General features: G+C 38.6%; 1 protein-coding gene across 1 annotated transcript in view; it reads right to left on the minus strand.

Moving 5' to 3' along the window:
- The window catches only part of LOC308546849 (uncharacterized protein), a gene marked incomplete at both ends in the record, with an annotated part of 67,005 nt that extends 39,393 nt beyond the window's left edge, over positions 1–27,612 (minus strand). The window contains 8 exons of the mRNA XM_081116300.1: positions 1,021–1,104; positions 5,482–5,565; positions 9,508–9,591; positions 14,144–14,227; positions 18,605–18,688; positions 22,631–22,714; positions 27,298–27,381; positions 27,507–27,612. Of these exons, the coding sequence (XP_080972426.1) occupies positions 1,021–1,104; positions 5,482–5,565; positions 9,508–9,591; positions 14,144–14,227; positions 18,605–18,688; positions 22,631–22,714; positions 27,298–27,381; positions 27,507–27,612 (694 nt within the window). The remainder of the gene's footprint in view (positions 1–1,020; positions 1,105–5,481; positions 5,566–9,507; positions 9,592–14,143; positions 14,228–18,604; positions 18,689–22,630; positions 22,715–27,297; positions 27,382–27,506) is intronic.
- Positions 27,613–27,875: the final 263 nt, after the last annotated feature.

Below are 27,875 nucleotides of genomic sequence, written 5' to 3' on the forward strand. Positions count from 1 at the left end.
GAAAGAGTTTAGAAGGACATTAATGGTGATACTACACAAAACCCAACAAGGATAAGATAGCAAAATGGCCTAAGTTTTGAAGTGGGGAAAATTTTAGTTGTTTGGATACAAGGACAAGCCAGCTACAACATTCCCTTAGGCCTAACCCTGACCCAGAGCAAGACCCTACCTCTCTTCGATACTACGAAAATGGCAGAGAAAAGTTTGAAGCTCATAGAGATCGGTTCAAGGGCTAAGGAAAAGTAGTCATCCCCATAAGCATAAAAGTGCCAGGCGAAGCAGCAAGTGCTCATGGAGAAGCTGTAGCAACTATGCCAGGAGCTCTAGCAAAGGTAGTTAGTGAAGATGGCCAAACCACAGAGCAGATTTTCAATGGAGACAAAGTAGCCTCATATTTGAAGAAGATGCCAACAGGTACCTGCATAGCTAGAGAGGAGATGTCAGTGACTACCTCTGGAATTTCAAGCAACAGGCTTACCCATATTGTTGGGATTTCATGCACCTGGAGACTTTACTGTGATGCCAATGCACGTTTGCCATTCTAAACATCCAAGGAATCGTCAGATCTATGCTCAATCTCCTGTGCCTGTGGGCTCTACTCTAATGGGAAAATCAGAGCCCTGATGACAGCATATCTGCTTACAACATAGGTTTCTGAATATTTTGGCTCATTGTTGAGAACTACCATTCAGAAACAAAGAATCCTTTCCAAAAATTGCTGCAATTGGACATGGCCCCTGCTCACCCAAGAGCTTTGATGTTGATGGGCAACGACATGAATGGTGTTGCACAACAGCTCAAACTACATCCATTCTGAAGCACATGGGTGAAAAGGAGTAATTTTGAGTCATTTCAAGTCTTATTATATTGGAAATGCGTTTTGAAATTCCAGATAGCAATAGCTCTGAAGGATGTGCACACAGTAAGTTGTAAACATTCAGCGAATGACCCATAATGATATATGCCATTAACAAAACCAGTGCTTCACAGGAGAGGTCAAAATATCTACAGTAATCTTACCACGGAGTTCAAACGCTTGGGTCTTGAGTTGTCTCTTTATTAAGCCAGTCACAAATGCTTCCGATGCATGTTCTGCATTACTCTCTAGAGAAACAGAGAGATTTCTAAGCACATCATATAATCTCTTACATACAAATCATTTGCATAAGAACATATACATATGTCTATATATTTCCATGATCGTGTGTGTATGTTGCCTGTAACTCGGTGTTTTAGTATACGGAGAAATAGTAAATCGAAATACCTGGTTGCAGGTCCACAAAACTTTAAATTGGATCAGACTGAGCAGGGATATCAGGCATATTATGGTGATGTTTGGAGGTGTTTAGTGACCTATGGAAATCCCAGGATCCAGGAAATGACAAAATTGATATCCTTTTTAGGAGCTATGCCTCATAATTCCTTAAACAGTGCTTATCCATACAAATTCTCTCTTATGCAAATTGAAATCATCCTAGAGAAATTATGATAATTAAATTACTTCCAGGCTTATATTAAATGCACACCCTTTCTGTAGGGATGTAACACATGAAGTAGAATTGAACTGTTTGTTTGCTTGCTTGCTTTTTACCACAGAGCAGTTGCTAACCATACACTGTTTCGTCCCAGAAATTTACAGGGAGCGAGAAATACTTTGACCCATCCAGGAAAATTTGTATTCTTCTTTTTTGTTCTCTAACTATAAACCACGGAGATATCAGTGATTTAAAAGAAAAAAAAAAAAAAAGGACATTGATTGGACGGAGAAAAAAATGGCCTCTGAGGTTTATTTGTCATGCAGACCTTGTGACATGCATAAAGGAAACGGTTAAGTTTGTACCAGTACCAACGTCCTGTTGGATCCATTTCCACTTGAGTTTTCATATGATTCAAACGTTTTCCTATAATTAGCAACTATTAACTGAGTCCAGTGACATAAAGAATGCAGGATAGGTATGAAAGAGAAATGAGTATTATGAGAGGGCTAACTAAGATTGGTGGCCTAGGTTGACTTTGGGGCCAACAGTGCCTTGGGTGGAAGTCAGATCTAGCAGACCATGCAAGCGTAGGAAACCTCTCATGGTCCTGACACTGCACAGCAGAACTCTTGCTTTCAAGAAATGGCTGAGCCCGCGAATGAATTTAAAAGTTCCCACTGTGATTCTGCCGGCCCAAAAGTTCCAGACCCCTTTCTTCACAGTGAGGGTACCGGCTGGCGTATGTATCCTTACCTAAATAAACAAAAATGTCTCATATTGGGCAGAAGTAATGTTCATTAATTGATTAGAAATATTTAGTGGAGGATACATGAGCCATTGCCACACAAACCTGGCGAAAATTAGCTGATACATTTCAGCTCCTCTGTTCTTTCTCCAATAGGTAAAGTCAGAAATACCAAGTCAAAAGAATCAGCTATGAACGTATTCTAAGATAAGTAGGAGGCAATCAGAATAGTATTTGATGGGAAAATGCTGGAAAAACATGTAATACAGTAAGAATCACAATTTTCTTCCCAAAGAGGTCTTTCCATTGTTTTAAATCTTCTTTGATCTCTCCTGCTTTGTAGTTCAGATAGCTATTTTTATCAAAAATACAGCATTCCATTCATTTTTTCACTTCAAGTGTGAAATTCCATGTGTTTTCAAAATTTATATTCAGATGTGTGTAAAGGCCAAGTTTGACAAGTTTAGGATCCATTTCAGATTGAAACTAAGTAAACGCCAGAAACATCTAGAAATGCTACTCCTATAAAGCTGTTAGCTCTCTCCTCTTTTTGTGCTATTATTATAGAGCAGGCCCAGCTTATGTGCCAGGGATACACCTCCTGTGCATGAATGTTTGGAAACGTGAGTTGTACTAAACCCGAAATGTATATGAGCTTTCGTAAGCATGCTTCCCGAGGCTAAGATTGCTGTCTTCTCTTTGGCATATCCAAACTGCCAGCATCGTTACTCTGACCCATTTGGGTCAGAATGAAGGAAAATCAGGTTTACTTGAACACCAGCACTGCCATACCATGACAGCGTTCACCAGTGTGATAACCGAGAAGGCTACCGAGGGCGTAAAGGGCAGGTAGGGTACTCAAGTGTGTAAACTCTGGCCAAAGGGATTGTTATTCATGTCCTGGGTTGGACAGAGGCAGTCCCCATGAGATTCATCAAGATTCACAGAATTGTGCATAAACTCATTAAACTCATTTAAAACTCAATAATCATTTATTTCTGGAATTTTCCATTTGATAAATTCAATTTGTGATTGACTATGGATAGCAGAACCTGCACAAATTAAAACTGCACACACGGGTGACTGCGTTGCTGAATACACCTGAGATATTGGTGATACTCATTGTCAAATGACTGTGTGCCCTCTGAGGACACTAAGAGAAGAAGGAAGAGGAGGTATGTATTTACCAAATTCTGTTCTATTAGCCTGCGTATTTATAATTCCTGGTTCTCTTCATTTGCTTCTCAGCATTTGAGTAAACAACTGCTGTATCATCTTACTGAAATGCATTGGTCTCCCACACAATTATTTTGTGCTGCCACATTCAACTGTATTACTTTTCCATATTTCATAGGCACGACAATACAATGGTACACATATTGATTCTGCAGTTGCCTTTTGAATCAACTATGGAGGCAGAACTTGCATCCCTGCCGTGAACTGGAAGTTTAGAATTCCTTGAACCCATCCTCCATTTAGGGTGGGTTTCAGATTACTGCCTGCAGTCAATTGATTTCAACATAAAAAACTTTCTTACTACTACTGATCTGGGAGGTCTGCTAGCACACAGATCTCTCATTAATTTTGTGTGAAATTTGGGATTCTGTGTCTCTCATCTTGCCATGGAAAGATTGTTTGGCTAGATGAAACATTCTTGGAGTCATTTTTCTTCTATTGGCTGGTTGAACATGCCTTCAATTGAACTTAAGGCCTCCCCAGTTTGTGATGGGAAGTCATCTCTTCATCTTACTATGTTTTTCTTTTCCGTGATGAGTTGTTTCCCATTTGTGGCTTTAATGATCATCACTGTCTTTCCTAAATTTTATCACGAGGGACCTGTTCATATATTACTTTGCACTCATTTTCCTTAAATTTCATTGAGCATGGATGTGAAAATTGATATTGATCATTGAATATGTTTGAACAATTTCAACCACTGTTTCTTCCAATGCTTTCCCTGCCCCAGTTTCTCTCTGTTCTACTTTTACAGCTCCCATTACAGTTAGTGTAGAGATCCTTTCTTCTGATTTTTCCAATCTACTCTCGAGCCCCTCTAGTGAAATTTACCTTACAGATATTGGAAATTCAAGGGGAAAATTTTCAGTTTTTTTATTTTATTCATCTTTTTATCTCTTTGGTGATATGTTTCTTTGATGAGCCTTTGTCACCTATATTTCTTTCACCTCTCATCATGGGATTCTTTATTTAATATAACAGTAAATTATTCAGCATCCTACCACTGGAATATACAAACAGAGGTTTTGCCACCTGTTCTTCTCCTGTGTATAGTTCATTCTTGCTGTTTCTTTGCATGTCTCCTGCATTTTGTTCTAAACCTGCACATTTTAGGCAATGTGTGGTAGCAAACATGGGTACTGGGCTCCCATCCAGTTGTAGGCCTGTTGTCTCCATTCTTGGAGTCATTTTTCTTCTATTAGCTGATTCAATATGACTTCAATTGAACTTCAGGCCTCCCCCGGTGGTGTGCCTGGTAATTTACTGAGTGATGAGGCAGGCCTATTGCATATTTTACTGAAGTCTCAATCAGTGCAGTGTCAAGCTTCTAGTCCTGTCCCTGTGAGGGCATGGACTTGGGGCATGAACACCATCACTTTTGGATGACTTTTGCTTACAAAGGGTCTCTTTTATTCTCTCCTTTCCCTGGTTGTTCACTTAACCTGCCCACTTCCTTTGGTACCATATTCAGGATTGTGACAAAATGTGTCTACAACTGATCTGTCCAGACAAGGAGCACTAATCTATTCTTTGAACTTTATTAAACAAACAAACACAAGGGTCACTACTTCAACTGAGATATTAGAAATTTGCCTAATAGTGTAAACTCATGGAGGGCATTAATAGTAAATGCAATATCTATTTCTAAAATCCTCTTCTAATCCCATTGAGAAAGTAGCTTTTCAGCTTCTGCAAATGCAAAGCAACCACCAAATTGGGTCTGAAAACATAAACTGAGTGAAATGATATTTTAAAGGCTTCCATCAAGCATATTCTAAGCTCACCATAGCATTGGCATTTTGTGGATCAGGTTAAATAGACAAATTCTAAAACATGTATTATGCATCTAATTATCCATTGGGACAATTTGTAGCCCTCTACTAATTACAAGAAGAAATTATGGAGATGTTGCATCAGGTAATAATTACATACAGATACTGTGGTCTTTGAAGCTCCAAACTTAAATAAATTTCTGAGAAGACAAATAAACCATAAATAGAGAGTAAATATTCTTGTTCTTACCAGATTGTTGCTTTGATTGTGTCCTGACTTCCCCCTTTATTATACGTTTTCCAAAAGCACTGGGTAAGTGTTCTGTGTCAAGCTCTAGAGAAATAAGCAGTATTAAATAAGTTCTTTACGATAAATATTAACATATGTGTGTTGATATTTGTGTGTGTGTTGCTGTGTGTGTGTAAGTGTGCTTGTGTCTAATACCCAGCTAAATAGCAGTTTTTCTCAGAAAAAACAGTATGATGAAATACCTGTGTTTCAGCTATAAATACTTTAGAATCATTAGAGCCCTTAGCCATCACATAAGTCTCATTGTACTGAGGCTTATTTATGTTTAGGGATTTGACCAAGGTGACATATCCAGCTAATGACTAATTCAATAACAAACTGAATTAAATGATTAAATTAATCATTGCTTAAATGGGCCTTTTCTCATAACATACAAATTCTTTTGCAAATTTAAAACTTCTGAGAGAGCTGATCTTAATAGCATAACTTTCATGTGTATAAAAACACACATTTATATTGGAAAGGTAAACCTGGAGGGGTGAGTCCAAACACTGTTCCCCAGGTCAGGTTGCAAACTATAGTCATCATAGTTGCAGAACCCTAGTGTGAAGCAGCCATTCTTGGACTTGTCCAAGAATATATCCATGTCCTCCCCGCCTTTTGTTATATAAGTGTAAAACAAGTTGCCATTAGCTAGGTTTGGAAAAGAATGACAGGTAATTTGAGGACAGAGATAAAGCTTATGCCCTTTCAAATCTTATAAGCATCTACATCATCTAGCTGGAGAGGGGAAAACTGGTAATGTACAGTTTTTTGGGAATTGGTAGTATGCAATTTTCCATTTGAACTATCAGGTGATTTTGACCTTTACCTGGATTTGGAAATGACTTTCTAGCTCAATGACAAAAGCATAAAAATGTAACTTATTTGAAAATACTGCATCTTGCAGGAAGGTTAAATACAATGGTGACTCAGAGCCACCGCCTGGGTAAAATTTTCTGGGAAAACAAGCAAACAAACAAACTCACACAAACAAAAAAGTGGTTCCAATGCAAAATGTAGCTGAGACAGAAACTTGTCATGATGCAGGTATCATATAATGAAAGCCTTGTTTTGGTGAAATGACTGAGCCCATGAATATCAACATGGTAGTACAAATATACCACCCTAGCAATCTAAGTAGAGGTGAAGTCAGGATATGGCATCATTAGCAAAGCAAAAGACACACTGGATTGGGCAGAAAAACATTCCTACAGTAAGTTATGATATCTGTCAAAGTAATATTGGTTACGGCAACACAGGACAGGAGAACCTTAGGTGGCATATTTTATTTTGACAAATACGTTGAGAGGAATTGATTCACTTGAAGTGAGGGAGCAAAAATATTTAAATAATCACAAAGGCAATGAGATGTCCCCAAAGTACAGATTGGCATTAACAGTGTGAGAAGAAAGGTATGCTGTGGAGAATCTATAATCTATTAAGAGGTAGAATATTTTATTACACAAAATTGGACCATGGCGTTTAAGTCTTCTTTTAAAAAATACAATTTTTTTAAGGTATCTAAGCTATTTTATAAAAACACATAGAACATAGTTCTGTACAATATTCCCATATTAAATGACTTTTCAATGGTTGTTAGTAGTTCAGAGAGATGAGTCACAATCACTATAGTCACCCTTCAGTATATGCTGCATATTTATACTAAATAAATTCCAGGGTAATATAGAATTGTGGTAAACGCTGGCCAAAGGGATTATTATTCACGTCCTGGGTGGGACAGAAGCAGTCTCCATGAGATTCATCATGATTCACAGAATAGTGCATAAAATCAAATTTAAAAATCATTAATCATTTATTTCTGGGGTTTTCCTCTTGATAAATTTGATTCATGATTGGCCATGGGGGGCAGATACTGGATAAGTTAAAATTGCACATATTGGGGACTGGCTTACTGAATACACCTAAGATACTTGTGATACTTAATTTTAAATAACTGTGTGCCCTCGGAGGACACTAAGAGAACAAAGAAGGAGAAGGTATGTATTTACCAAGTTCTGTCCCATCAGCCTCCATATTTACAATCCCTGGTCTCTTTATTTGGTTCCTGGCATTTGAGTAAACATCTGTTGTATCATCTTGCTGAAATACATTGGACTCCCACACAAGTATTTTGTGCTGCTACAGTCAACTGTATTACTTTTCCATATTTCATAGGCACAACAATGCAATGGTATACATATTGATTCTGCAGTTCCAATTATAGCGAAAGAACATGCGTCCCTCCTGTGTTTGGGAATTTTAGAATTCCTTGAACCCATACTCCATTTAGGGAGGGTTTCAGATTACTGGGAGCAGTCAATGGATTTCAACATAAAGAGACATTTTTTACTGTTATTGTTAAGGGAGGTCAGCTAGCCAAAGATCCCACATTTTACAAAAAATTTGGAAATTTCTTTTTCTCACCTTGACTTTGAAAGGTACGTTGGATAGATGGAACATTTTTTTTACAGTTTGTTCTATGAGGCCTTGGAATGTGCCATGCCCCCGCCTGCAGGCTTTCCTAGTTGGTGATGGGAAGTCACCACTTCATCCTACCAGGTTTCTCTTTTCCATGATGAGTTGTTTCCCATTTGTGGCTTTTATAATCATCTCTGTCTTTCCTAAATTTTATCATGTGGGGCCGGGTTATACATTATTCTGCACATATTCTACTTAGATTTCATTGAGCATGGATGTGGAAATTGATATTGACCATTGAATACGTTGAAAAATTTCAACCATTGTTTCTTCCAATGCTTTCTTTTCCCCAGTTTCTCTCTGTTCTGCTTTTGCAGCTCCCATTACTTTCAGTGCAGAGATCCTTTCTTCTGATTTTCCCAATCTACTCTTGAGCCCCTCTAGTGAATTTTACCTTACAGATATTGGAATTTCAAGGGGAAAATTTTCAGTTTTTTTATTTTCATACATCTTTTTATCTCTTTGGTGACATGTTTCTTTAATGAGCCCTTGTCACCTATATTCCTTTCACCCCTCAGCATGGGACTCTTTATTTAATATAATACTAAGTTAATCTGCATCCTACAACTGGAATATACAAAAAGTTTTTGCGGCCTGTTCTTCTCCTGTGTATAGTTCATACTTGCTGTTTCTTTGCACGTCTCCTGCATTTTGTTTTAAACCTGCACATTTTAGGCAATGTATGGTAGCAAACATGGGTACTGGGCTCCCATCCAGTTGGAGGCGTGTTGTCATTGTGTGCCTGATAATTTACTAAGTGATGAGGCAGGCCTACTGCATATTTTACTGAAATCTCAATCCCTGTAGTGTCAAGCTTCTAGTCCTGTCCCTGTGAGGGCATGGACTTGGGGCATGAACACCATCACTTTTGGATGACAGTTGTTTTGAAAGGGTCTCTTTTATGGTTTCCTTCCCTGATGGCTCTCTTAACCTTCTTACTTCCTTTGGTACCATATCCAAGATCGTGACAAAGTGTGCCAAGGACTGATCTTCCAGAAGAAGGAACACTAAGCTATACTTTAACTGTAGGCAAAAAGTGCACACAAAAAAATAGTCTCCTCAGTACGTGAGATATTAGAAATTTGCCCGATAGTTTCATCACACGGACGGAATTCATAATCAATGCAATATTGATTTTCTATATTCCACCTCTACTCCCATCAATAAGGTAGCTTTTCTGCTTTTGCAAAACCCAAGCAAGTATCCAATTGGGCCTGACAATGAAAGTGAGCAGAATAGCATTTTAAAGACTTCCCTGAAGAATACTCCCAGATCATGATAGCATTGGATTTCTGGGGATCGCTTTAAAGGGACGAGTTCTGAGATATGTATTATGTATCTAATAGTCCCTTGATGTAGCTGCTAAAGATCTACTAACTATAGGAAGGAACTATGGAGATATTTTATCATGAAATTATAGCCTATACAGACTGAAGGTCGAAGCTTTAATAAACTTTTGAGAATTTAAAAAAACCATAAATTAACTTGAGATATTCTTGTTCTTACCAGCGTGGCTCTTAGATGGTGTCTTGACTTCCCCCTTTATTATACCTCTTCCAAAAGCACCGGGTAAGTGTTCTGCATCAGGCTCTAGAGAAATAAGCAGTTTTAAATCAGTTTGTAAGGTAAATATTGACATATGTGTGTTGATGTTTGTGTGTGTGTGTGTGCATCTTGGTTTGCATGTGTACGTGCGCTTGTGTCTAGTACTCCTCTGAGTCGCAGTTTTCCACAGGAAAGAATTATACGGAAATATCTTTATTCAGAAAGAAACACTTTGAATCACTATAGCCTTTTACCATCACATAAATCTCATTGTACTGAAGGTTATCCGTGTTTAGTGATTTGACCAAGGTGACATATCCAGCTAATGACAAAATTCAATCACAAAATGAGGTCTCCTAGTTGCTTTAATGGGTCTGTGCTCGTAACATACAAACTCTTTTGAAAATTTAAAACTTCCTACAGCTGATCTGAGTCACACAACTTTCATGTGAACCAAAAGCACATTTATAGTTGAAGGGTAAACATGGAGGGGTGGGTTCAAACTCTATTACCCAGGTCAGATTGCAAATGATAGTCATCATAGTGCCAAAACCCTACCATAAGCCTGAAAGTCTTAGACCACGCCCTTGCCCTCCTTTTGTTATTTAAGTGCAAAGCAATTAGGCATTAGGTAGCATTGGAAAGGAATAACAGGTAACTTGTGTACACAGGTAAAGCTTCCATCCTCTCAGTTCTGATAACCATTAGATTTTCTACTGGGGCGGGGAAATGGCCAATTTACAGGAATATGAGCACTGGTATTGTGTCCCTATCCATTGGGAACTTTAAGTGACTTTCCTTATTGCTGTGTTTGGAAGCTACTCTCTAGGCCCAAAGGCAGAGAAATTATAATGAAATGTACTTGTAAAGACTGCATCTAATTTGGCCAGTGTGTCTCAGTGGTAGTGCGTCAGCCCATGCACCAAGAGGTCACAGGTTTGATTCCCAGTCAGGGCACATGCTCGGGTCGCTGGCCTGGTCCCCACTGGGGGCGTGCAGGGGGCAGCCCATCGCTGTTTCTCTCTCGTCGATATTTTTATGTCTCTCGCCCTCCCTCTTCGTCTTTCCAAAATCAATAAAATTATATTGAATAAAAAACGGAATCCTGCAAAAAGAACAATTAGTATGATGAGTGTGAGTCACCTACTGTGTAAGGTTTTCTGAACAAAAACACAAAACAAAATAGGTTTCAACACAAAGTGTAACTGAGACGGAAACTTGCCATGATGCAGACATCACGGACTGGAAGCCTTGCTTTGGTCAAATGACTGAGCCCACGTGTATCACCATGGTAGTACAAACATATCAACACAGCAACCTAGGCAGAGGTGAAGTCTTGATGTGGCATCCTTAGCAACGCCAAAGACACACTGGATTGGGCAGACGACTTTGCAGCAGTAAGTCATGCCATTTGTGAAAGAGACCAGTTAGAGCAACACGTGACAGGAGAAGCATTGCAGATATATTTTAATGCTTGGTCTTCCCCGAAAAAATACAATTAGAAGAATTGTTGCGTTTGAATTGAGGGAGCAAAAAATTTAGAGGATCAGAAAGGCGATAAGAGCCCTTGAGTGCAGGTTGTGCTTAACACTGCGAGCCAAAAAGGCATATGGTGGATAAACCTATAATCCATTAACAGGCACAATTTTCTTATTTCACAAAATCCTACCATTGCCTTTAAGTCTTTTTTAAAAATCCTATCGTTCTTGAAGTTACCTAATCTATTTGTTTACAATATATTTTATCGTTGAGAGTTTTACAGATGTTCGCCTGTAACATAGAACATAAATATCTACAATATTTCCATAATATATCACTTTTCAATGTCTGTTAGTTTTTCAGAGAGTTGGGCCACAATCACCATAGTCACCCTTCTGTGTATGCTGCAGATTTCTACTGTATGAATTCCAGGGCGATATAGAATTTTGGTTGCCACACAGTTTTATTCCCTCTTACCCAGTTTTCTGCTGCTGTAGTGCATATTGCGTGTGTGAATATGAGAAGCGTTACCCAAATGCTGCTTAAATGATTTATTTATGAAACTAAAATTTTTAGGGAAGCTGAGAGACAGATTTAAGGAAGGATATATTTAGGGTGTTTGCTATATAACTGCCTAATTTACAATCTCTGGTTCTTTGTTTTCTTCCTAGGGATCTAGTGTCACTTTCTGATTCATCCGTATCCTCCCCATCTTTTGTATGCAGCTTTGTGAAAAATAATATATGTCTAGAGGTGAATGTCCCAACAACATATGTTATGCTTTTAGTTCAACAGAGGTGCCTTTTAAAACAATTAAGAAAAGAGTCAGTTATCTGTTTACACGGCCTTCCATCATTCTAGAATTCTTTTGAGTGATTTGTGTGTGTGTTTTTAATTTTTTAAATTTCTATTGTGTGGATTTAAATTACTGTGTGAGATTACCTACTTTCCTTAGTATTTACTGTAGAGCAAGTCTGCCCACAATGAATTCTCCCTCCTTTTATTTATTTTGGAATCTCTTTATCTCACCTTCACTTTGGAAAATAGTTTGCCGATACAACATTCCAATTTCTCAGAATTTTCTCACCCATTTTGACCGTTCCATCCCATGCCTTTGACATCCAGAGGCTCTGATACTCTGTCACCTGCGCACCTGCCTTGGTGTGTTTTTCCTTTTCCTCAATCAGCTGTTTTTCCCTTTGTCGTTCAACATTTTTAGCATAATGGGTCTGGTTGTGGATCTCTGTGCTCATTCAACTTAGATTCCATTCATTTAGGATGCCAATGTGGTTTAATAACTTGCATTGAATACTGTTCAAGATTTCTGGCTTTCTGTCTTCACATATTTTTGCTGCTTATTTTTTCTCTACTCTCCTTCCGGTATTCCCATGACCATAAGTGTGCTGACTCTCTCTTCAGGCAAATCAAACCTTCCTTTGAAACCCTCCCTTGACTTTTTCCCCATTTTACTTATTGTATATTTCAACTCCAAAATTTGCATTTGATTCTTTCATATAAATTTTAATCTTGTGGTTGATACTACCTATTTGATGAACTGAGTTCATCATACCGTCCTTTTACTGTGCACATATTTCTTTTTTTACAAAAGGGCCATATTTGACATCCCTGCATTGAGCCATTAATTGGGTCGCTCTTTACAAGAGCGATGGCTCACCTTGGTAACTCTCCCAATGTTTCAAACATTTTCATTAGTATTATACTTGTTATGGTGATATGTAAGCAGGGATCTTTGATGTTACTCTTGTAATTGTTTTGGACTGCGTCTTAGCATGCCCATGTAAGATGACAACCTTACCTCATAAAGGTTGTGCATTATCTGATTCTCCACTCACGCACCATTCCTGTCCCTTTTCCTTACCTTTGGTCTCCCTATTCCCTGAGACACAACAATAATGAAATTAAGCCCATTGATAACCCCACATTGGCCGCTAAGTGTACAAGTGAATGGAAGAATCTCACATCTGTCCCCTATTTCAAACACTAGACATGATTAAGTTCAGGAAGGAAGGCATGACAAAAGCCCAGACAGGCCTAAAGCTAGGCCTCCTGTGGCAGTAAGCCTGGTAGGGAATACAGAGAAAGAGTTTAGAAGGACATTAATGGTGATACTACACAAAACCCAACAAGGATAAGATAGCAAAATGGCCTAAGTTTTGAAGTGGGGAAAATTTTAGTTGTTTGGATACAAGGACAAGCCAGCTACAACATTCCCTTAGGCCTAACCCTGACCCAGAGCAAGACCCTACCTCTCTTCGATACTACGAAAATGGCAGAGAAAAGTTTGAAGCTCATAGAGATCGGTTCAAGGGCTAAGGAAAAGTAGTCATCCCCATAAGCATAAAAGTGCCAGGCGAAGCAGCAAGTGCTCATGGAGAAGCTGTAGCAACTATGCCAGGAGCTCTAGCAAAGGTAGTTAGTGAAGATGGCCAAACCACAGAGCAGATTTTCAATGGAGACAAAGTAGCCTCATATTTGAAGAAGATGCCAACAGGTACCTGCATAGCTAGAGAGGAGATGTCAGTGACTACCTCTGGAATTTCAAGCAACAGGCTTACCCATATTGTTGGGATTTCATGCACCTGGAGACTTTACTGTGATGCCAATGCACGTTTGCCATTCTAAACATCCAAGGAATCGTCAGATCTATGCTCAATCTCCTGTGCCTGTGGGCTCTACTCTAATGGGAAAATCAGAGCCCTGATGACAGCATATCTGCTTACAACATAGGTTTCTGAATATTTTGGCTCATTGTTGAGAACTACCATTCAGAAACAAAGAATCCTTTCCAAAAATTGCTGCAATTGGACATGGCCCCTGCTCACCCAAGAGCTTTGATGTTGATGGGCAACGACATGAATGGTGTTGCACAACAGCTCAAACTACATCCATTCTGAAGCACATGGGTGAAAAGGAGTAATTTTGAGTCATTTCAAGTCTTATTATATTGGAAATGCGTTTTGAAATTCCAGATAGCAATAGCTCTGAAGGATGTGCACACAGTAAGTTGTAAACATTCAGCGAATGACCCATAATGATATATGCCATTAACAAAACCAGTGCTTCACAGGAGAGGTCAAAATATCTACAGTAATCTTACCACGGAGTTCAAACGCTTGGGTCTTGAGTTGTCTCTTTATTAAGCCAGTCACAAATGCTTCCGATGCATGTTCTGCATTACTCTCTAGAGAAACAGAGAGATTTCTAAGCACATCATATAATCTCTTACATACAAATCATTTGCATAAGAACATATACATATGTCTATATATTTCCATGATCGTGTGTGTATGTTGCCTGTAACTCGGTGTTTTAGTATACGGAGAAATAGTAAATCGAAATATCTGGTTGCAGGTCCACAAAACTTTAAATTGGATCAGACTGAGCAGGGATATCAGGCATATTATGGTGATGTTTGGAGGTGTTTAGTGACCTATGGAAATCCCAGGATCCAGGAAATGACAAAATTGATATCCTTTTTAGGAGCTATGCCTCATAATTCCTTAAACAGTGCTTATCCATACAAATTCTCTCTTATGCAAATTGAAATCATCCTAGAGAAATTATGATAATTAAATTACTTCCAGGCTTATATTAAATGCACACCCTTTCTGTAGGGATGTAACACATGAAGTAGAATTGAACTGTTTGTTTGCTTGCTTGCTTTTTACCACAGAGCAGTTGCTAACCATACACTGTTTCGTCCCAGAAATTTACAGGGAGCGAGAAATACTTTGACCCATCCAGGAAAATTTGTATTCTTCTTTTTTGTTCTCTAACTATAAACCACGGAGATATCAGTGATTTAAAAGAAAAAAAAAAAAAAAGGACATTGATTGGATGGAGAAAAAAATGGCCTCTGAGGTTTATTTGTCATGCAGACCTTGTGACATGCATAAAGGAAACGGTTAAGTTTGTACCAGTACCAACGTCCTGTTGGATCCATTTCCACTTGAGTTTTCATATGATTCAAACGTTTTCCTATAATTAGCAACTATTAACTGAGTCCAGTGACATAAAGAATGCAGGATAGGTATGAAAGAGAAATGAGTATTATGAGAGGGCTAACTAAGATTGGTGGCCTAGGTTGACTTTGGGGCCAACAGTGCCTTGGGTGGAAGTCAGATCTAGCAGACCATGCAAGCGTAGGAAACCTCTCATGGTCCTGACACTGCACAGCAGAACTCTTGCTTTCAAGAAATGGCTGAGCCCGCGAATGAATTTAAAAGTTCCCACTGTGATTCTGCCGGCCCAAAAGTTCCAGACCCCTTTCTTCACAGTGAGGGTACCGGCTGGCGTATGTATCCTTACCTAAATAAACAAAAATGTCTCATATTGGGCAGAAGTAATGTTCATTAATTGATTAGAAATATTTAGTGGAGGATACATGAGCCATTGCCACACAAACCTGGCGAAAATTAGCTGATACATTTCAGCTCCTCTGTTCTTTCTCCAATAGGTAAAGTCAGAAATACCAAGTCAAAAGAATCAGCTATGAACGTATTCTAAGATAAGTAGGAGGCAATCAGAATAGTATTTGATGGGAAAATGCTGGAAAAACTTGTAATACAGTAAGAATCACAATTTTCTTCCCAAAGAGGTCTTTCCATTGTTTTAAATCTTCTTTGATCTCTCCTGCTTTGTAGTTCAGATAGCTATTTTTATCAAAAATACAGCATTCCATTCATTTTTTCACTTCAAGTGTGAAATTCCATGTGTTTTCAAAATTTATATTCAGATGTGTGTAAAGGCCAAGTTTGACAAGTTTAGGATCCATTTCAGATTGAAACTAAGTAAACGCCAGAAACATCTAGAAATGCTACTCCTATAAAGCTGTTAGCTCTCTCCTCTTTTTGTGCTATTATTATAGAGCAGGCCCAGCTTATGTGCCAGGGATACACCTCCTGTGCATGAATGTTTGGAAACGTGAGTTGTACTAAACCCGAAATGTATATGAGCTTTCGTAAGCATGCTTCCCGAGGCTAAGATTGCTGTCTTCTCTTTGGCATATCCAAACTGCCAGCATCGTTACTCTGACCCATTTGGGTCAGAATGAAGGAAAATCAGGTTTACTTGAACACCAGCACTGCCATACCATGACAGCGTTCACCAGTGTGATAACCGAGAAGGCTACCGAGGGCGTAAAGGGCAGGTAGGGTACTCAAGTGTGTAAACTCTGGCCAAAGGGATTGTTATTCATGTCCTGGGTTGGACAGAGGCAGTCCCCATGAGATTCATCAAGATTCACAGAATTGTGCATAAACTCATTAAACTCATTTAAAACTCAATAATCATTTATTTCTGGAATTTTCCATTTGATAAATTCAATTTGTGATTGACTATGGATAGCAGAACCTGCACAAATTAAAACTGCACACACGGGTGACTGCGTTGCTGAATACACCTGAGATATTGGTGATACTCATTGTCAAATGACTGTGTGCCCTCTGAGGACACTAAGAGAAGAAGGAAGAGGAGGTATGTATTTACCAAATTCTGTTCTATTAGCCTGCGTATTTATAATTCCTGGTTCTCTTCATTTGCTTCTCAGCATTTGAGTAAACAACTGCTGTATCATCTTACTGAAATGCATTGGTCTCCCACACAATTATTTTGTGCTGCCACATTCAACTGTATTACTTTTCCATATTTCATAGGCACGACAATACAATGGTACACATATTGATTCTGCAGTTGCCTTTTGAATCAACTATGGAGGCAGAACTTGCATCCCTGCCGTGAACTGGAAGTTTAGAATTCCTTGAACCCATCCTCCATTTAGGGTGGGTTTCAGATTACTGCCTGCAGTCAATTGATTTCAACATAAAAAACTTTCTTACTACTACTGATCTGGGAGGTCTGCTAGCACACAGATCTCTCATTAATTTTGTGTGAAATTTGGGATTCTGTGTCTCTCATCTTGCCATGGAAAGATTGTTTGGCTAGATGAAACATTCTTGGAGTCATTTTTCTTCTATTGGCTGGTTGAACATGCCTTCAATTGAACTTAAGGCCTCCCCAGTTTGTGATGGGAAGTCATCTCTTCATCTTACTATGTTTTTCTTTTCCGTGATGAGTTGTTTCCCATTTGTGGCTTTAATGATCATCACTGTCTTTCCTAAATTTTATCACGAGGGACCTGTTCATATATTACTTTGCACTCATTTTCCTTAAATTTCATTGAGCATGGATGTGAAAATTGATATTGATCATTGAATATGTTTGAACAATTTCAACCACTGTTTCTTCCAATGCTTTCCCTGCCCCAGTTTCTCTCTGTTCTACTTTTACAGCTCCCATTACAGTTAGTGTAGAGATCCTTTCTTCTGATTTTTCCAATCTACTCTCGAGCCCCTCTAGTGAAATTTACCTTACAGATATTGGAAATTCAAGGGGAAAATTTTCAGTTTTTTTATTTTATTCATCTTTTTATCTCTTTGGTGATATGTTTCTTTGATGAGCCTTTGTCACCTATATTTCTTTCACCTCTCATCATGGGATTCTTTATTTAATATAACAGTAAATTATTCAGCATCCTACCACTGGAATATACAAACAGAGGTTTTGCCACCTGTTCTTCTCCTGTGTATAGTTCATTCTTGCTGTTTCTTTGCATGTCTCCTGCATTTTGTTCTAAACCTGCACATTTTAGGCAATGTGTGGTAGCAAACATGGGTACTGGGCTCCCATCCAGTTGTAGGCCTGTTGTCTCCATTCTTGGAGTCATTTTTCTTCTATTAGCTGATTCAATATGACTTCAATTGAACTTCAGGCCTCCCCCGGTGGTGTGCCTGGTAATTTACTGAGTGATGAGGCAGGCCTATTGCATATTTTACTGAAGTCTCAATCAGTGCAGTGTCAAGCTTCTAGTCCTGTCCCTGTGAGGGCATGGACTTGGGGCATGAACACCATCACTTTTGGATGACTTTTGCTTACAAAGGGTCTCTTTTATTCTCTCCTTTCCCTGGTTGTTCACTTAACCTGCCCACTTCCTTTGGTACCATATTCAGGATTGTGACAAAATGTGTCTACAACTGATCTGTCCAGACAAGGAGCACTAATCTATTCTTTGAACTTTATTAAACAAACAAACACAAGGGTCACTACTTCAACTGAGATATTAGAAATTTGCCTAATAGTGTAAACTCATGGAGGGCATTAATAGTAAATGCAATATCTATTTCTAAAATCCTCTTCTAATCCCATTGAGAAAGTAGCTTTTCAGCTTCTGCAAATGCAAAGCAACCACCAAATTGGGTCTGAAAACATAAACTGAGTGAAATGATATTTTAAAGGCTTCCATCAAGCATATTCTAAGCTCACCATAGCATTGGCATTTTGTGGATCAGGTTAAATAGACAAATTCTAAAACATGTATTATGCATCTAATTATCCATTGGGACAATTTGTAGCCCTCTACTAATTACAAGAAGAAATTATGGAGATGTTGCATCAGGTAATAATTACATACAGATACTGTGGTCTTTGAAGCTCCAAACTTAAATAAATTTCTGAGAAGACAAATAAACCATAAATAGAGAGTAAATATTCTTGTTCTTACCAGATTGTTGCTTTGATTGTGTCCTGACTTCCCCCTTTATTATACGTTTTCCAAAAGCACTGGGTAAGTGTTCTGTGTCAAGCTCTAGAGAAATAAGCAGTATTAAATAAGTTCTTTACGATAAATATTAACATATGTGTGTTGATATTTGTGTGTGTGTTGCTGTGTGTGTGTAAGTGTGCTTGTGTCTAATACCCAGCTAAATAGCAGTTTTTCTCAGAAAAAACAGTATGATGAAATACCTGTGTTTCAGCTATAAATACTTTAGAATCATTAGAGCCCTTAGCCATCACATAAGTCTCATTGTACTGAGGCTTATTTATGTTTAGGGATTTGACCAAGGTGACATATCCAGCTAATGACTAATTCAATAACAAACTGAATTAAATGATTAAATTAATCATTGCTTAAATGGGCCTTTTCTCATAACATACAAATTCTTTTGCAAATTTAAAACTTCTGAGAGAGCTGATCTTAATAGCATAACTTTCATGTGTATAAAAACACACATTTATATTGGAAAGGTAAACCTGGAGGGGTGAGTCCAAACACTGTTCCCCAGGTCAGGTTGCAAACTATAGTCATCATAGTTGCAGAACCCTAGTGTGAAGCAGCCATTCTTGGACTTGTCCAAGAATATATCCATGTCCTCCCCGCCTTTTGTTATATAAGTGTAAAACAAGTTGCCATTAGCTAGGTTTGGAAAAGAATGACAGGTAATTTGAGGACAGAGATAAAGCTTATGCCCTTTCAAATCTTATAAGCATCTACATCATCTAGCTGGAGAGGGGAAAACTGGTAATGTACAGTTTTTTGGGAATTGGTAGTATGCAATTTTCCATTTGAACTATCAGGTGATTTTGACCTTTACCTGGATTTGGAAATGACTTTCTAGCTCAATGACAAAAGCATAAAAATGTAACTTATTTGAAAATACTGCATCTTGCAGGAAGGTTAAATACAATGGTGACTCAGAGCCACCGCCTGGGTAAAATTTTCTGGGAAAACAAGCAAACAAACAAACTCACACAAACAAAAAAGTGGTTCCAATGCAAAATGTAGCTGAGACAGAAACTTGTCATGATGCAGGTATCATATAATGAAAGCCTTGTTTTGGTGAAATGACTGAGCCCATGAATATCAACATGGTAGTACAAATATACCACCCTAGCAATCTAAGTAGAGGTGAAGTCAGGATATGGCATCATTAGCAAAGCAAAAGACACACTGGATTGGGCAGAAAAACATTCCTACAGTAAGTTATGATATCTGTCAAAGTAATATTGGTTACGGCAACACAGGACAGGAGAACCTTAGGTGGCATATTTTATTTTGACAAATACGTTGAGAGGAATTGATTCACTTGAAGTGAGGGAGCAAAAATATTTAAATAATCACAAAGGCAATGAGATGTCCCCAAAGTACAGATTGGCATTAACAGTGTGAGAAGAAAGGTATGCTGTGGAGAATCTATAATCTATTAAGAGGTAGAATATTTTATTACACAAAATTGGACCATGGCGTTTAAGTCTTCTTTTAAAAAATACAATTTTTTTAAGGTATCTAAGCTATTTTATAAAAACACATAGAACATAGTTCTGTACAATATTCCCATATTAAATGACTTTTCAATGGTTGTTAGTAGTTCAGAGAGATGAGTCACAATCACTATAGTCACCCTTCAGTATATGCTGCATATTTATACTAAATAAATTCCAGGGTAATATAGAATTGTGGTAAACGCTGGCCAAAGGGATTATTATTCACGTCCTGGGTGGGACAGAAGCAGTCTCCATGAGATTCATCATGATTCACAGAATAGTGCATAAAATCAAATTTAAAAATCATTAATCATTTATTTCTGGGGTTTTCCTCTTGATAAATTTGATTCATGATTGGCCATGGGGGGCAGATACTGGATAAGTTAAAATTGCACATATTGGGGACTGGCTTACTGAATACACCTAAGATACTTGTGATACTTAATTTTAAATAACTGTGTGCCCTCGGAGGACACTAAGAGAACAAAGAAGGAGAAGGTATGTATTTACCAAGTTCTGTCCCATCAGCCTCCATATTTATAATCCCTGGTCTCTTTATTTGGTTCCTGGCATTTGAGTAAACATCTGTTGTATCATCTTGCTGAAATACATTGGACTCCCACACAAGTATTTTGTGCTGCTACAGTCAACTGTATTACTTTTCCATATTTCATAGGCACAACAATGCAATGGTATACATATTGATTCTGCAGTTCCAATTATAGCGAAAGAACATGCGTCCCTCCTGTGTTTGGGAATTTTAGAATTCCTTGAACCCATACTCCATTTAGGGAGGGTTTCAGATTACTGGGAGCAGTCAATGGATTTCAACATAAAGAGACATTTTTTACTGTTATTGTTAAGGGAGGTCAGCTAGCCAAAGATCCCACATTTTACAAAAAATTTGGAAATTTCTTTTTCTCACCTTGACTTTGAAAGGTACGTTGGATAGATGGAACATTTTTTTTACAGTTTGTTCTATGAGGCCTTGGAATGTGCCATGCCCCCGCCTGCAGGCTTTCCTAGTTGGTGATGGGAAGTCACCACTTCATCCTACCAGGTTTCTCTTTTCCATGATGAGTTGTTTCCCATTTGTGGCTTTTATAATCATCTCTGTCTTTCCTAAATTTTATCATGTGGGGCCGGGTTATACATTATTCTGCACATATTCTACTTAGATTTCATTGAGCATGGATGTGGAAATTGATATTGACCATTGAATACGTTGAAAAATTTCAACCATTGTTTCTTCCAATGCTTTCTTTTCCCCAGTTTCTCTCTGTTCTGCTTTTGCAGCTCCCATTACTTTCAGTGCAGAGATCCTTTCTTCTGATTTTCCCAATCTACTCTTGAGCCCCTCTAGTGAATTTTACCTTACAGATATTGGAATTTCAAGGGGAAAATTTTCAGTTTTTTTATTTTCATACATCTTTTTATCTCTTTGGTGACATGTTTCTTTAATGAGCCCTTGTCACCTATATTCCTTTCACCCCTCAGCATGGGACTCTTTATTTAATATAATACTAAGTTAATCTGCATCCTACAACTGGAATATACAAAAAGTTTTTGCGGCCTGTTCTTCTCCTGTGTATAGTTCATACTTGCTGTTTCTTTGCACGTCTCCTGCATTTTGTTTTAAACCTGCACATTTTAGGCAATGTATGGTAGCAAACATGGGTACTGGGCTCCCATCCAGTTGGAGGCGTGTTGTCATTGTGTGCCTGATAATTTACTAAGTGATGAGGCAGGCCTACTGCATATTTTACTGAAATCTCAATCCCTGTAGTGTCAAGCTTCTAGTCCTGTCCCTGTGAGGGCATGGACTTGGGGCATGAACACCATCACTTTTGGATGACAGTTGTTTTGAAAGGGTCTCTTTTATGGTTTCCTTCCCTGATGGCTCTCTTAACCTTCTTACTTCCTTTGGTACCATATCCAAGATCGTGACAAAGTGTGCCAAGGACTGATCTTCCAGAAGAAGGAACACTAAGCTATACTTTAACTGTAGGCAAAAAGTGCACACAAAAAAATAGTCTCCTCAGTACGTGAGATATTAGAAATTTGCCCGATAGTTTCATCACACGGACGGAATTCATAATCAATGCAATATTGATTTTCTATATTCCACCTCTACTCCCATCAATAAGGTAGCTTTTCTGCTTTTGCAAAACCCAAGCAAGTATCCAATTGGGCCTGACAATGAAAGTGAGCAGAATAGCATTTTAAAGACTTCCCTGAAGAATACTCCCAGATCATGATAGCATTGGATTTCTGGGGATCGCTTTAAAGGGACGAGTTCTGAGATATGTATTATGTATCTAATAGTCCCTTGATGTAGCTGCTAAAGATCTACTAACTATAGGAAGGAACTATGGAGATATTTTATCATGAAATTATAGCCTATACAGACTGAAGGTCGAAGCTTTAATAAACTTTTGAGAATTTAAAAAAACCATAAATTAACTTGAGATATTCTTGTTCTTACCAGCGTGGCTCTTAGATGGTGTCTTGACTTCCCCCTTTATTATACCTCTTCCAAAAGCACCGGGTAAGTGTTCTGCATCAGGCTCTAGAGAAATAAGCAGTTTTAAATCAGTTTGTAAGGTAAATATTGACATATGTGTGTTGATGTTTGTGTGTGTGTGTGTGCATCTTGGTTTGCATGTGTACGTGTGCTTGTGTCTAGTACTCCTCTGAGTCGCAGTTTTCCACAGGAAAGAATTATACGGAAATATCTTTATTCAGAAAGAAACACTTTGAATCACTATAGCCTTTTACCATCACATAAATCTCATTGTACTGAAGGTTATCCGTGTTTAGTGATTTGACCAAGGTGACATATCCAGCTAATGACAAAATTCAATCACAAAATGAGGTCTCCTAGTTGCTTTAATGGGTCTGTGCTCGTAACATACAAACTCTTTTGAAAATTTAAAACTTCCTACAGCTGATCTGAGTCACACAACTTTCATGTGAACCAAAAGCACATTTAAAGTTGAAGGGTAAACATGGAGGGGTGGGTTCAAACTCTATTACCCAGGTCAGATTGCAAATGATAGTCATCATAGTGCCAAAACCCTACCATAAGCCTGAAAGTCTTAGACCATGCCCTTGCCCTCCTTTTGTTATTTAAGTGCAAAGCAATTAGGCATCAGGTAGCATTGGAAAGGAATAACAGGTAACTTGTGTACACAGGTAAAGCTTCCATCCTCTCAGTTCTGATAACCATTAGATTTTCTACTGGGGCGGGGAAATGGCCAATTTACAGGAATATGAGCACTGGTATTGTGTCCCTATCCATTGGGAACTTTAAGTGACTTTCCTTATTGCTGTGTTTGGAAGCTACTCTCTAGGCCCAAAGGCAGAGAAATTATAATGAAATGTACTTGTAAAGACTGCATCTAATTTGGCCAGTGTGTCTCAGTGGTAGTGCGTCAGCCCATGCACCAAGAGGTCACAGGTTTGATTCCCAGTCAGGGCACATGCTCGGGTCGCTGGCCTGGTCCCCACTGGGGGCGTGCAGGGGGCAGCCCATCGCTGTTTCTCTCTCGTCGATGTTTTTATGTCTCTCGCCCTCCCTCTTCCTCTTTCCAAAATCAATAACCATGTATTGAATAAAAAACGGAATCCTGCAAAAAGAACAATTAGTATGATGAGTGTGAGTCACCTACTGTGTAAGGTTTTCTGAACAAAAACACAAAACAAAATAGGTTTCAACACAAAGTGTAACTGAGACGGAAACTTGCCATGATGCAGACATCACGGACTGGAAGCCTTGCTTTGGTCAAATGACTGAGCCCACGTGTATCACCATGGTAGTACAAACATATCAACACAGCAACCTAGGCAGAGGTGAAGTCTTGATGTGGCATCCTTAGCAACGCCAAAGACACACTGGATTGGGCAGAACAACTTTGCAGCAGTAAGTCATGACCTTTGTGAAAGAAACTTCATTTGTAGCAACACGTGACATGAGAAACTTAGCAGATATATTTTAATCCTTGGTCTTTCTGGAACATATACAATCAGAAGAATTGTTGCATTTGAATTGAGGGAGCAAACAATTCAGAGGATCAGAAAGGCAGTGAGAAGAGCCCTTGAGCGCAGGTTGTGTCTAACGCTGTGAGCCAAAATGGTATATGGTAGAGAAACCCATAATCCATTAATAGGCACAATTTTCTCATTTCACAAAGTCCTACCATTGCTTTTAAGTGTTTTTTAAAAATTCTATGTTTCTTGAAGTTACCTCATCTATTTGTTTAAAATATATTTTATCGTTGAGAGTTTTACCGATGTCTCCCCATAACATAGAACATAAATATGTACAATATTCCCATAATAAATCACTTTTCAATGGTTGTTAGTTGTTCAGATAGTTGGGCCACAATCACCACAGCCACCCTTCAGTGTATGCTGCAGATCTCTACTAAATAAATTCCAGGGCGATATAGAATTGTGGTTGCGACACAGTTTTATTCCCTCTTACCCAGTTTTCTGCTGCTGTAGTGCATATTGCGTGTGTGAATATGAGAAGCGTTACCCAAAGGCTGCTTTAATTATTTATTTATGAAACTAAAAGGGTTAGGGAAGCTGAGAGACAGGTTTCAGGAATTACATATTTAGTGTGTTTGTTATATAACTGCCTAATTTACAATCTCTGCTTCTTTGTTTGCTCCCTACGGATCCAGTGTCACTTTCTGATCCTTCCGTGTCCTCCCCATCTTTTTTATGCAGCTTTGTGATATATACTGTATGTCTATAGGTGAATGTCCCAACAACATGTGTTATGCTTTTAGTTTAATAGAGTTGCCTTTTAAAACAATTAAGAAAAGAGTCAGTTATCTGTTTACACGGCCTTCCGTCATTTTAGAGTTCTTTTGAGTGTTTTCTTTGTGGTTCTGGGTTCTTTTTTTTAATTTCTTATGTGTGGGTTTAAATTACTGTGTGAGATTACCTACTTTCCTTAGTATTTATTGTAGAGGAAGTCTGCCCGGAATGAATTCTCCCTCCTTTCATTTATTTTGGAATCTCTTTATCTCACCTTCACTTTGGAAAATTGTTTGCCGATACAAGATTCCAATTTGTCAGAATTTCCTCACCCACTGTGAGCGTCCCATCCCATGCCTTCGGACAGCCAGGGTCTATGCTGCTCTGTCACCTGTGCACCTGCCTCGGTTTTCTTTTTCACAATCAGCCGTTTTTCCCTTTGTCCTTCAACATTTTTAGCATAATGGGTCTGGCTGTAGATCTCTCTGCTCATTCAGCTTAGATTACTACATTCAGCTTGGATGCGAATGTGGTTTAATAACTTGCACTGACTACTGTTGAAGATTTTCGGCTTTCTTTCTTCACATATTTTTGCTGCTCATTTTTTTCTCTACTCTCCTTCCTGGTATTCCCATGACCATAAGTTTGCTGACTCTTTCTTCAGGCAAATCAAACTTTCCTTTGATACCCCTCCTGTGACTTTTTTTTTTCCCATTTTACTTATTGTATATTTCAACTCCAGAATTTGCATTTGATTCTTTCATATAAATTTTAATCTTGTGTTTTATACTACCTATTTGATGAATTGAGTTCATGATACCATCATTTCACTGTGCACATACTTGTTTTCTTACAAAAGGCAGGTATTTGACATCCCTGCACCTAGCAATTAATTGGGTCACTCTTTAAAACCGCGATGGCTCACCTTGTGTCTCTGAGCCCCTTTGGTAATTCTCCCAATGTTTCAAACATTGTCATTAGTATTATAATTTTCCTGGTGATATGTAAGCAGGGATCTTTGATGTTACTCATATAAATGTTTTGGAGTGCCTCATAGCATGCCCTTGTAAGATGACAACCTTAGATCATCAATGTTGTGCATTATCTGATTCTCCACTCACGCACCATTCCTGTCCCTTTTCCTTACCTTTGGTCTCCCTATTCCCTGAGACACAACAATATTGAAATTAAGCCCATTGATAACCCCACATTGGCCCCTAAGTGTTCAAGGGAAAGGAAGAATCTCACATCTGTCCCCTATTTCAAACACTAGACACGATTAAGCTCAGGAAGGGAGGCATGACAAAAGACAAAACAGCCTAAAGCTAGGCCTCCTGTGGCAGTAAGCCTGGTAGGGAATACAGAGAAAGAGTTTAGAAGGACATTAAAGGTGATTCTCCACAAAACCCAACAAGGATAAGATAGCAAAATGGCCTAAGTTTTGAAGTGGGAAAAATTTTTTTTGTTTGGATACAAGGACAAGCCAGCTACAACATTCCCTTAGGCCTAACCCTCAACCAGAGCAAGACCCTACCTCTCTTCGATACTATGAAAATGGCAGAGAGAAGTTTGAAGCTCATAGAGATCGGTTCAAGAGGTTAAGAAAAAGTAGTCATCCCCATAAGCATAAAAGTGCCAGGCGAAGCAGCAAGTGCTCATGGAGAAGCTGTAGCAACTATGCCAGAAGCTCTGTCTAAGGTAGGTAGAGAAGGTGGGCTAACCACAGCGCAGATTTTCAATGGTGACAAAGAAGCCTCATATTTGAGGAAGATACCAACAGGTACCTGCATAGGTAGAGAGGAAATGCAGTGACTGCCGCCAGAATTTCAAACAACAGGCTTACCCATATTGTTGGGATTTAATGCACTTGGAGACTTTACTTTGACGCCAATGCACGTTTGCCATTCTAAACATCCAGGGACCCTTCAGATCTGTGTTCAATCTCCTGTGCCCGTGGGCTCTACTCTAATGGGAAAATCAGAGCCCTGATGACAGCATACCTGCTTACAACATAGGTTCCTGAATATATCGGCCCATTGTCGAGAACTACCATTCAGAAAAAAAGAATCCTTTCCAAAAATTGCTGCAATTGGACATGGACCCTGCTCTCCCAAGACCTTTGATGGTGATGGGCAATGACATGAATGGTGTTTCACAATAGCTCAAACTACATCCATTCTGAAGCACATGGGTGAAAAGGAGTAATTTTCAGTCATTTCAAGTCTTATTTACTAGAAACGCATTTTGAAATGCCAGATAGCTATAGTTCTGAAGGATGTGCGCACAGTAAGTTCTAAACATCCAGCGAATGACCCACAATGATATATGCCATTAACAAAACCCTGTGCTTCACAGGAGAGGTCAAAATATCTATAGTAATCTTACCAGGGATTTCAAACGCTTGGGTCTTGAGTTGCCTCTTCATTAAGCCAGGCGCAAATGCTTGCGATGCACGTTCTGCATTACTCTCTGCAGAAAGAAAGAGATTTCTAAGCACATCATATGATCTCTTACATACAAAACATTTACATATGAACACACATATATGTATTTATATATGCCTACATATTTATATGATCCTGTGTGTATGTTACCTGTAACTCGGTGTTTTAATATCGGAAAAGCATTAAATCGAAATATCTGGTTGCAGGTCCACAAAACTTTAAATCGGATCAGACTGAACAAGGACATCAGGCGCATTATGTTGAAGTCCAGAGGAGTTTAGTGGCCTGTGGAAATCCCGGGATCCAGGAAATGACAAAATTGGTATCCTTTGTAGGAGCTATGCCTCATTATATCTTAAACAGTGCTTATTCCATACAAATTCTCTCTTATGAAAATGAAATCATTCTAGAGAAATTACGATAATTAAATTACTTCCAGGCTTTCATTAAATGCACAGCCTTTCTGTAGGGATGTAACTCATGAAGTAGAACTGAACTGTTTGTATGTTTGCTTGCTTT

This window comes from Miniopterus schreibersii (genome assembly GCF_964146895.1).
Source record: "Miniopterus schreibersii genome assembly, chromosome: 1".
In the NCBI taxonomy this organism is placed as follows: Eukaryota; Metazoa; Chordata; class Mammalia; order Chiroptera; family Miniopteridae; genus Miniopterus; species Miniopterus schreibersii.